The sequence below is a fragment of the Ischnura elegans genome, chromosome X (genome assembly GCF_921293095.1).
Source record: "Ischnura elegans chromosome X, ioIscEleg1.1, whole genome shotgun sequence".
Lineage (NCBI taxonomy): Eukaryota > Metazoa > Arthropoda > Insecta > Odonata > Coenagrionidae > Ischnura > Ischnura elegans.
The window spans coordinates 107,913,054-107,925,052 of record NC_060259.1 but is presented as its reverse complement, the minus strand read 5'-3'; the positions used below and the strand labels follow the sequence as shown (position 1 = coordinate 107,925,052).

The 11,999-nt window shown below is 42.0% G+C and overlaps 1 protein-coding gene across 6 annotated transcripts in view; it reads left to right on the top strand.

The window, feature by feature from the left end:
• Positions 1-6,042: 6,042 nt before the first annotated feature.
• LOC124171440 (histone acetyltransferase KAT6B-like) overlaps positions 6,043-11,999 on the top strand; it is a 129,742-nt gene continuing 123,785 nt past the window's right edge. For 3 of the 6 annotated variants that reach the window (XM_046550612.1, XM_046550614.1, XM_046550610.1), the window contains exons 1-2: positions 6,043-6,372; positions 7,166-8,101. In XM_046550612.1, coding sequence (XP_046406568.1) covers positions 7,463-8,101 — 639 coding nt within the window. In that variant the 5' untranslated portion in view covers positions 6,043-6,372; positions 7,166-7,462. The other 3 variants (XM_046550615.1, XM_046550616.1, XM_046550611.1) reach the window with 3 other exon arrangements.

Below are 11,999 nucleotides of genomic sequence, written 5' to 3'. Positions count from 1 at the left end.
AATCGCTCCATGTAGAATGCCCCACGACGTGATCCTGAGCGTGCAATCCCAAGTTTTGTCCCTATTTCAGATTCATGATGAAATAATGTGTCATTTTTCCAGAACTTCGTTAGAAGGTTAAATGTTTAAGTAGTTTAAGAAACATTTTGGATGATTTGGCTACGCTCAGTTTTTCTACGCACACTTTTAAATGTGATGGATCAGAAAGCTGATGGCCACTTGCAGAGCTCGGCGTAAGCAATAAAATAAGACGAAAAGGCTGGAGCCAGAGCGGATTTCATAACCAACACGATGTAATTGTCACTAAACAACCTTCTTTGACCTCGAAGATGGAAGTCTCACTGCTTTGAACGACACCTGGGGGCCTATTACGAACGAGCGGGCGGTACGCTACCGCCGGGCGGAGTTTTCGTTCGGTATACGGTATCATACCGCCCCTTGCGATTACGAGTGGGACGGTCGGAAAGTCACCGCCGGGCGGAGAGTACATGTCAGGGGGTCGGTAAGGAGCGATGCGGCGGAAGTGACGTTTGTATGAAAAATTCTGAGTTCCCTCAGCCCGAAAATGGTGTAGCCAATGGCAAGGGCGTGCGGTGTTCCAATTCCGCGGCAACTGTTCCTAGCAGACGAATATTTCGGCAAGAGTTGTTGGCAGTCGATAAAGACAATTAGTGGTATTTATGGATTAATACGGATGTGTCCTTCGTTAATTCACCTTTAAAAGTTTGACAAATGAACGAATTTTGCTCCTCAATTCTTACTTATAGGATAAAAGTTGAATAAAACAATAATTAGCTGTGACTTGCGGAAGATATCATCAAAAAATCACGTATGAGCAGACGCAGGTCGTGACAAATTGCATTGCAGACCATCGAAAAATTACGATAGAAGTACTTTTAGGGCCAACGGGCAAGGTGAACCACCAATTCCATTAGAGCTTTGACCGAAATGCCCATTCTTAAAAAATATATGAAAATCCACCACGAATACTTAGCTGGAGAGCCTTAATCACAGACAATATGACACTCAACATCTGTGAAATGACAAAATATCTGTTGCTCTGCATTCCTTTCGTGTTAGTAACGGGGTTTGGAAACCTAATGCAAATTCAGAGAACAAGAAAGGCACTTTTAAAAATAACGAAAAATAACTTTTTGGCTGTTATCTATGAAAAGCAATCGAGAATTAAAAAACACAAGATATTCACTTCTGGTTACAATAAAATTTTATTTCAATATAATACGACAGAGTTTCACCATTTCTTTGGTTTAATCACGGGTACACAACCACAGCAAAACAGTCTGCCCACAATAAACAAGTGAGATCGCGAATCGGTTCCACGGCAATCACACACACACACAGGCTACAACTTATTTCAATATTTCAGGTAAAATCCACAATCGATACAAGCTCACACCATTGTAAATAATGGTAAATAGGCAAATACGATCATCAAAAACTGGAAGTCAATACCATTCTTATATTCATCACGTAAACATTACAATCAAGAGCTCGCTATGATGAAAACAACTATTTAATCACTGATTTTAAGCCTCACATTATCCTACGCAAGTGGCACAAGTGACTTTTCTCACTACAACTCCAATTGGTACGAAATTGATATACTAGTATAAACAAATTTCACACATGGCTTTTAACTTGATAGCTTGATCGTGAAATGTTATCTCTGCGGTGAATGACGAAGGTATAAACGCCACTGACAATCTTTACATTACTATCAGACACTTCTCGATAGCGTAAACCACTGTTTAAAAACCAACCACAATGGAACAGTGATAACTACAGCTCTTGGAAGATGTTTGTCAACCTCGTCAAACTTTGTGCATTATAACCACTGGTACTGTGATTAACGGTAGTTGTCACATTGAAAATAACACTATTTTGAAACAAAAGATGTTCGTAGAAATCTCCAAGCAGCGAGCAACAGCTGTATTCACCATACAATACAAGCACAGGCAGTCCTTAACGACGAATTTTCCGGCACCTATGAAGAAATGGAAGATGTTTTTGCATATAAAAACACAGCGGAAATTAAAAAACATCCAAATTGTTCTAATTAAATAAATGAATGAGGGTCAACTTACAATCAACGTATCCATCTCCTACGGCCGTGGCTCAGACGGCTACAACGTTGTTATATGGGTATTATAAATTTTTTGTTCAACTGCTCCAGTCGGCTCCAGTTTTATATTTTATACGCTTACTCAGACATTAATATTATAAATAACACAAAATATGATAGCTTCCGAGTTTCTATCGTCGGATATTTTGTTTTAAAAACGCCAGCTCGACCCGAAAAATGTAAACAGACGTCCGCCATTAGGGGGTCGGTATCTCACCACCGGGGTAGCTGGCCGTGGTATCATACCGACCCCTAAGCCGTGGTATGATACCGACCGGTGGCCACTCGTAATCGCTCGGGGGCGGTAAACGCGCTTCGGGGCGGTATGATACCGCAGGCGGTATCTCACCGCATGCGGTAAGCCGTTCGTAATAGGCCTCTTGCCCTTAGTTTCATTCGTATATTAGCAACAAACCTCACGTTAATCGCATAATTATTATGGTGAACATTTACAACAGAAAAGTCTGTTTCATCGCAAAAGCAAAAAGTGCATGTCTCTGATAAAGTGCAATAAGTAAAGGACCATGCTCTAAGGTCGTTGGTTACAGATAAAAGACGATGAAATCATTGAATGCAATAACGCATATAATGGCAGGCCTCAATAGGGCCATTGCATTCTTGCTTCGTTCAAAAGGTAAACTGTGGTAAAGGCAGTGAACGTGCTATGTCCGATGCAAGGTAATTCAAATGCCCATGAAAGTGAGAAGTGATAACATCTCCGTCTGGAAATATTATTCCTTCTAGCATTAATTGGCATTTGCATTCCCTGTCTTCGGACGTATTCGCCATTGGCAATTAGCTGCCCAGCTTCATTATTCCAGCGAATATGTTAATATAGTTCATGATGATATCAGCATGTATGAGAAACTGCTATAAGCGTGAAGTCCCTTCATACCTTTATACCTATCCATAATACCTTTGCAAAATTGCGAAGTGTACGCAATTTTGCTGGGAAAGGAGATTACTTCTGAATAGCTTGTTGCGTTGCACCTGCCTCCAAGTCAGTGTCTCACGCTGACGCGGATTGAACAGGCTCCACTTTCTTCTAACTATATCTATTTGTTTTTATACAGGACGTTTTTTGGACGGTGTGGTGTGCATGTGGGAGTCCAAATGCATGCTGCATGCTGGTGATTGATCACCCCCTGCCAAACACCCTAGAGGTGGCTCGCAGGGTATTATGTAGATGTAGATGTATCTATCTATCTACATAAAACATTGCAAGCCACCTCTAGGGTGTTCGATGGGCGTGACAATCACCAGCATTCAGCATGTAAGAGGATTTCTACTTGCAGAGCTTACGGTCATAAATATGTTGCGCATTCTTACAAATTACACTTCCACATTCATGCTAAGGAAAAACTTGCCAACTACTTATGAAGGCAATCTTTCTTTTGCGAAATGTTGCAACGCTCCGTGACTCCGCTATGAATCTTATAAGTTTCAACACTCGCGATTTCCATGTATTAAATCCACGAGTGGAAATGTGATGATGCGTCGATCAGAAAATGTTGCTTTTCCTTAAAATTGCGCATCAAGGAAGCTGGACAAGAGATAATTGAAGAAGGCTAAAATAAAATTTCTCATTAAAGTTATTCATTTCAACAATCTTCCAATATTCGTCAACTATTGGCCTGGAAAACAGACCATCAGGAAAAGGTCAAAGAATGCATAGAGTATATCAGTAGTCGCATTGTAAGCGAAGCGATTAAGTGTACTTGTACAACATTCATTTCTTTTGGTCGCGTGTTTTGGAGCGAGGAATCAGAAGAAGGTCGTAGTATAATTGTGTGCCAACCTTTGGAAAATCACTTTGCTCTTTGAGCGATATTAGAATATTACCCACATATTATATACTGGTCATAAATACCTACTTCCGTATCGGAATCACTTAAATGAAAAAAATGAACTCTTAGTGGAGAAAATCATCTGGCCGATACGGTAAAGTCTACGGATTCAAAGATGTTGGGTCGAGCGAAATAAATTATTGGTTGAAGACAGTAACGTATTTAGATCTTATCAGTGGGAGGTTCAAGGTAAGGTTAGGTTTAGTAACCTTAAAATAAGGGCACCCCATGATATTTTGCATTAAAAATATATGTGCCATTAAATAATTTGGAAGGAAAGATAGCACTAGTTGATGGATTTGAAGTAATACGATAGCTCTTAGCGACGGCGGGTAGTGTCGAATTATGATGGGAAATTTTCATTAGGGAGGGGGGTTGAGGCTCAATACCTTACAAACGCCCTTGAGCGAAGGCATTCAGTGCTCGGCCGCGTGGCTAAGGATTAAAATTCAATTCAAAGTACACGTGGTAGGATTTATAAAATTATGTAAACTGATAAGTTCAGCTATCAGCAAAGCTACCTCCATGGTGGTTGAAATAAATTAATATTAGTAGTGTGTTACTTTTGAAGTTCGGCAGGGCTCTGGAGAGAAGAAGTATGCTTGCAGCTAGATATTGATTCAAAGGATTTTTTTATTTCTCAGGCCTGGCCTAAGTGAAATCGAGTGAGCCCCTGAGAAGGCAATGATTGGCCTCTCCAAGTTATCCACACTATTGAATCACCCTCCCATCGGATACCAGCAGTGGCGTAACTATGAGGGGGATAGATCCCCCCCAAACACTCAGAGAAAAAAAAAATATATTTTAAACTATTGTCTAGAATTGACATGTAATAACTGCATCTGCTTCATGTTAGATTCTAAGTGATAAAATGATATATAATGTATTTCCAGGTATGAAACTTTTCAAAAAATGTTCCGGACACCTTGTTGCCAGGGAGGTCGCCCATCCCCCCTCCAATGCTTATGTCTAGTTACGCCACTGGATACCAGCACACCTGTTATAAATACCTCTCTGCATAAGTGCACTTGTTGTGGTCTCGAAATGGTTTACCGAGGTATTTGCTTTTACGTGATCTCTTAATCACACCTTATTACACATATAATCTATTCCAATCAAGCTATCCTGAAAATCCCGAAAAGGAACTATTGTTAGCTAAAGATATAATTATGTCGTAATCGTATTCCAATTTAATGCGGATTTTTTAATGTTGATGATTTTTTTTTATAGCGTTTAGTTGATTTATCCAGAATTCGGCCATGGTCATAAGCATCAAAATAATATCAAAAGTATAAAATTATATCATAAGTGTAAGATTGGAAAATCGAGGCCTCTTATTAGGCTTGACATGCTTTTGTCTCTAAGGCCTTAATGACATCGCTTCATTCGTAGCGTGACCATATTCATGATTAATTCCGATTTTTGCCTACTACACGAGCTATTGCCAGTGCGAGCTATTATTAAAGTGCGAATCCAGACTTCAGTATCTACATCTATATATACCTTATGGACTCTCTAATATTTTATCTACTCTTTAAGAGCCGGAATAGCGTCAAAATCTATTTCCGGGCATGCAATTTCCTAAATTTTTCCGGGGGTGTCCCGAAAGGAGGGCCCCCAAGCACCCCAGACCCTGATTAAGAGCCTTCTAAGAAATATCTGGCTGATATTAATACTATTCCGTCTGATATTTTTTCAGATCTCTATTAATGTTGTGAGAAATTTTGGTTTCCTTTTTTAGTCTGGCATAATTCATTTGTCTATTTCTCAAATTCGATTCACCTGCACCGCCTTTTCGAACTCTTCTCCCCAGGAAACTTCCGACCGGCTGGGAGCGATGTCGTAGTAGTTTTGCCGCACGTCAACAGATGTCGCCAGTAAACTGACTTGCGATCTCTCATTTCTTATTATGATTATAGGATAATAACATATATTTACTATATCCAAGCAGCATAGAATCGATCATTATTTGTGTTTTAATTTTATATCATATTACTTCTTTCATATGTTGTTTTAAAGACCAATGGCATCATTTAGTAACTCACTATTCCCCCATTTATTGTTGATGGTGCATCATCCAATATTTTGAATTGTAGTTTTTTACGCTGTTGAATGTGGTTCGTGTTACTCTGTGCGGTATTATTTCGTTATCATTTGATGTCTTCTTGACTGTAGCCTTAACATTTCGTGTATTTCAAGGTTTTTTATCCAAATGGAATTGACGACAAACGTGATGGAAGGGCGCTCAAATCGTTGTGGCCATTTTAACATAAGCCCGTTCCCTCGTCGCGGGGAGGCGTCAAGCTAGTTAATGAGTTTAAGAATGAGTGATGTGACTTTGTTGTGTGGAATGCTGTTTTTAGTTTTAACGACGTCGGAGATGTGAGTGACTTATTTCTGATTTTTTTTCATTGTTTAATGTGTGCTGATTGCCTTCGAAAATACTGTGTGGGAATTTTTACGCGTGAAGATTACGTGAGTGATCTTGTTTTTACAGTGTGTAACTACAGTGACCGTGCATTTACGCATGTTTTAGTTGATTTTTTTCGGTTCAATTACGGCGGTAGTGAAAATGCTTCATTGTTGCTGTTTATTCTGCCTCAGTAGTGTCTTCTGTAGTGGTATTTTCGAGTCCACCGCCCAAGATGGCGGACAAATCTAATGAATGGGATTAATTTATAATTTTAAGTAGTGTCATATGAAGCTCTTCTACGTGTCGTCATTCGGCTAGATATTTCACCAACAATATAGTTGTATATTTTACACTACTCTGCCCTTAGGAAGTCTGATAAATTTAGTCGTAGCTAATGACGGACTTGAGGGACTTGCGTTTTCTTCGCTTTTAATGCTCTGTTTTGAGTATGTCACTCAGTTCACTGTACTAGTTTGCTGTTTTACGTTTCTGTTGGAGTAGGCGGTTTAGGCCGTTATTTATTATAGCGCTCGGGGGCGTGTTTGATTTAAGCACTGACTCATTAGGCCTGACTTGCTTTTTATCGTGTCATTTCGCTGTAATTATTGTATTGCTGTTTATGTTCAAATGTGCGTATTTGTTAATGTGTCGCGTAATTCAAAAATGCTTTTGAGTCGTATGTTGATGTAAAGCTATAGGATAAAGGTTTTTTTCAACGCCTGTTGCTGTGAATTTTGTGTTTATAATTTTTTCTGCTTTCAGTCCGCAGGAATCGAAAAACTGGTATTGAAATTCGGTGTGGGTGAATCGGAAGATTATAGATGTGAGCAATTTTCTGAGAACAGAGGACCCAATTGATGGAATTATAGTTCCATGGCTGACGGGTTGTTCGCCAACTTAGAGATGGCGGAATGAAGGGAAATCTGGCGGGGTAGGGGCATTCGCGCCACCGGCCTTATTTGCCAGGGGAGACGGTAGTCCCAGAGCGGCCGGTCTGGTAAGGGTGCAGCTGCGTAGAACTCCCTCCGCCGAGTCCCGCTGTACGGTGCGTCCTAAGCCATGAGGGACAGCCACGAAGCCCCGATGGGGCATGTAAGTCACAGTACCTGGCTGAAATGGATACTAGATGCAATTCAGAAGATTCGTCATCAGAAGCAGAGACCGTCTCTGGAAAGAATTTCTCACGCAATTCGTCAGCATCACAAATTTCGTGATGAATGCATTGCCGAACAATTGGAATTGGCTGTGAAAGAGGGTGCAGTCTTAAGAGTGATAAATAAAGGTCAGTGTTCTTATAAAGATCCTGGTGTGAACAGTAGGCAATTGAAAATTACCAAGGGGACTGACTTGTCGAAAGTGATAGTGAAAGCGTTGCGTGAATTGGGTGAACGTGGTGGTTCAGCACTGAAGGGTATCGAGAGATACATACGGCAGTCTCATGCCCTTGACCAGAGTGAGGATGTGGATTTGTCTTCGTTGCTGCGGTTATCGGTGAAACGTGCTGTCGCGAGGGGTTTGGTGGTGCAGGAGGGCCGCCTTTTCCGCCTCACCGGCCGCCCTCCGAGTGTGTCCGTGGCCGTGGCGGCGGCGGCCGCTGCAGCTGCGCGATCCCATGCCCCTAGCCACGAAGATGACGATGATGACGACGATGATGACCCGAGGAGCGGATTCGCCTCCCCCGACTCGTCATGTCACAAGGTACGTATCGGATTATGGTATGGAGTGTGGAGCTTGTACAATCTAGCCTGTGCTTGAAATGTGTGGTATTTAATTTGCTGGGGAGTCATTAACATTCCGGAGGCAGTTGCTTCGCATAACTAGTAAAGATAAGGGCTTCTTTCTGAGTGTACTTGTGAATGCATACCGTTTATTTTCTCATAAGTAATATTTTTTTCGAAGCAATTTTAAGCATATATAGGGCATTTTTCCATCAGTTATATAGTCCTGGTTTCGGTCCCTCTAATAATGCAGTTTCCAGTGGAAATTTGTGAGGATCTTTGAAGTTTATCGTATCGGCCTTTGTTTGCGTCGATGCTACTTCAAGATAAATTTATTCATTGGTCGGTATTCACCAGTTTAAATAGATTGATTCCCATTATTAATTCTGTATTCAGTAATAGTTGTTTATATCATTATGTATGACCGATCTAATCATCTGCTACCCTCGTAGTCGTATTGTCAAAGTTATATACCGTTTCGTTGATCTCACACTTAACTTTACCTATGCCGACAATTATTTTTTATTTACATGTACACAGGGCTCTCGAGTTTTTCTAATGGTCTGACAATTCAGTTGGCCGGCTAAATTTTTTAATGCTCGGACGCACGATCGGTTACTTAGGAATTTCATTCTTAACGGCGGTGATCATGCCATGTAGTTTTTTGTGTCGCCTATCTGACAGGCAGTATGGTAATATTCCTCATTGTTTTTTTTATTCGTCCATGTTAATAATTATTTGTGTCCGTACTTTTTTGTTTCAAAGTACAGGTTAGTATTTATCCTATTTCTTGGTTCCTCATTCAGCGGCGGAGGTAGTTCTTGTTTTCCCATTTCTTTCCTTGTATGTTTATCTATACCAGTAAGTCATGCCATTTTCTCGAGGACTGACGCACACAGGCACTGTAAACTTCTCTCTTGGAAACACCAAAACACATACTCTAAATATCACATACATCACTTCTCTAAAAATTGGAGGGAGAAGATTTCTCACCCCGTTTATTTCCGTATTAAGTACCGTCCGTCGACAACAGCGGTCATAGTATGCTTTCCTATTGCATTGTGTTAGGTTTACCATATTGTAAGGTGACCATCCTGTTATGTGGATTTGGGATGAGATTTTGTGTTAGTGTTAATGCCACCTCATTCTGTGACGGGTTCTCTATCTCTGGCTTTCGAGTTCGTATTTCATGGCTGAGGAGATGGTCACCGAGGCTGGGGGGTGTTCGTTCTCGGGTAAGCGATGCGTGTACTAGTAACTGTCGCTCCTGGTATGTCGTTCTCAATCAACTTAGGTACCTAGCTGCCTGTAACATGACCTGGAGGAGTACCACGACCCTGTCCCTCCCCTCTTTTGCCTCTCTCAACAACTTACCCCCTCCCGCATTTCCTTTCCCCTCTCCCGCATTTCCGTTCCTCCCCTCCCTTCACCCTTGTTTCTCTTTCCCCCTCCCTTGTTCAGTCAACTTCCCCTCCCGTGGCCCTCCGCTCTCTTGAGCTTCCCTCGCCCTATACCCACAGCTGGCTCACTCGAGTTGTCTTGGAATCTGTTGCCTTGGCGTTGGGAGCGACCATTTTCATGTTTGAAATCGAGTTTTTACCCATCCCTTCAGTTCGCGTCATGGCGTTGCACTGCCCTTCCCTGTCAGTGGCCCCGCTCCCTTTTGTTGACCGAGTGGCTGGCTTTGGGAATGTCTTGTCTCCCTGCTTTCGCCACGAATTTGTTGTGTGGCCTGCCTGGTATGACGCTCAGATTATTAGGTTCATCTCGGGGAGTTTCTGAAGTAGAGATGTGAAACTGGCGCTCTCCTGGGCCGTGGAAATCAGCTGTCGTCCCAGTTTCATGATTTAATTTTGATGGAAATTAGGTTTCAAGTGAAAGATGGTCTCTTATTTTCGGGCGTATCAGATTTTGGAATGAAATGAGTACGTTTTGGAGGCAGGGAATGTAATGTTTGTTAGGGAATACTTTTACCCGTATTCTAAATGACATGCATGGGTTGGCACTGCGGACGTCGCATTCCGCGGCAGCCGTTCCGGCCGTGGGTTGCTATCCGTACGTTGGAACATCTGGCGGTTGTGGACTTTCTTAGAGCAAGTCTATTTCGAATCATTTCGAAAAGAAGGCACTAGTCACTATCAAGCATAATCTAATTTATAATAAATCTTGTTTGTTGGCTAATATTCTCTCCTTTTAGGATGGAAAATGCAATATTCGTATTACTTCCGAACGTTTATTATTTTTTATTTACTCCATCCTGACGACTTTGTAATATTCCCGTAAGAGTTCTGTGTATTGGCTACGCTGCATCGGCGAAATTCCCTAATTATAGGATTAAAGGCCATGAGGTATCAAAATGTTGTCCTGGACGAGATATTTCACCTACCTGTAACGTACCTTTTTTGCGATAATATTTGATTGCCTCAAAAAGAGAGGGAAATCGAGAACGCGACTTATGTTTTAGATTAACATCTATTATGCGTGTAAAAGTGATTTCACACATAAAGCTGAAGTATGTATTTTGTAACGGCTATGTTTCTTTCGCCGTTTTGTGTTAAAGTAGGAGTTAATTTGTTAATACGTATTTCGCGGATGACCCCGCGACTTGGCCGCAATAGGAAAATTTAATATTCGATACTCGGGAATTATATTCGCCAATCGTTCTCGACTAGTGGCACGCTAGTGCATTCGTGCACCAGTGCATAGCGACCTGCCTGCAGCGCGATAATTCTCGGGGGTTCGCGTCCCCCCGTCAAGTGGGGTTGTCGGTGGATAGCGTCATTCGGGTTGCATCGGTGCGTCACCGCCGTACGATTATCTTTTTGAATGACGGTTGACGCATGAGCGTGCACTGGCGGGGCCTGCCGCAGTTTCCACGTCCATTGGGGACAGGTGCTGCCTGTATGTCCGGAAAGGGAAACTGAGCACGGTGGCCCCGGCACGTGGTGCCCCCTGCGTGTGACGAAGCGAGCGCGGGCCGCGTCCCGAGGAGCGCCCCCGCCGACGTCTGCCTTCCCCCCCGGCCGCAATTTCGCTCGCCAAGAACGAAACGGCCAACAGGAAGTCGCCAAGATCACGTGTATTTAATATGCAGAGTATTAGGCCCACATGTTAGCCAGCAACCTCCGCAAGAGTATTTGTTTAGTTTCCCCTAACATGCTCTTTACTCTATGCTGAATCGATGTTTACATCTGCAGAGTTTCCTTAAAGCTACTTAATGATATAGCAAAAGCCGACGGTGTTTTGAACGTGGTGGTATTTCACCAGCATGCGCCTCTCCCTACGCTACTTGTAGACTATTCTTTTAGTAGTTTTCATCGTTCCATGCACCACGCAGAACTACTAGAAAAATGAATTTCAAGCGGAGGAAAAGATACTGCCCATGTGTGAACCTTGATTAATCACGCTTAAGAGTGATAACAAAAACTGTGTATAATGACAAGGCTCCCTGAGCGTGTCATAGTGAGAGTTTCTCTTACATTTAGTGTATTTGTTAAAAGCAATAGCCCTGAAACGAATGACTGAAGGCATAAATGCTGTATGACTTCATTATGTGTGTGGAAGAGGCTTTCTCTCACCTATCATAGGTATCCCTATCTGACGCTTGAGTGACTTGATGTTATTTGGCGTATATATTGGTTGTTCCATTTACATCTACATCTACAAATTACCCTGCGAGCCACCTCTAGGGTGTTTGGCAGGGGGTGATCAATCACCAGCATGCAGCATGCATTTGGACTCCCACATGCACACCACACCGTCCAAGAAACGTCCCGTATAATAACAAACTATACTACTATATGCTGTTAGAAATAGAATATAGAATAGAAATTCAGAAACATGCAGTAAGTTTTACATAGGTTAGTAGGCTACACTAC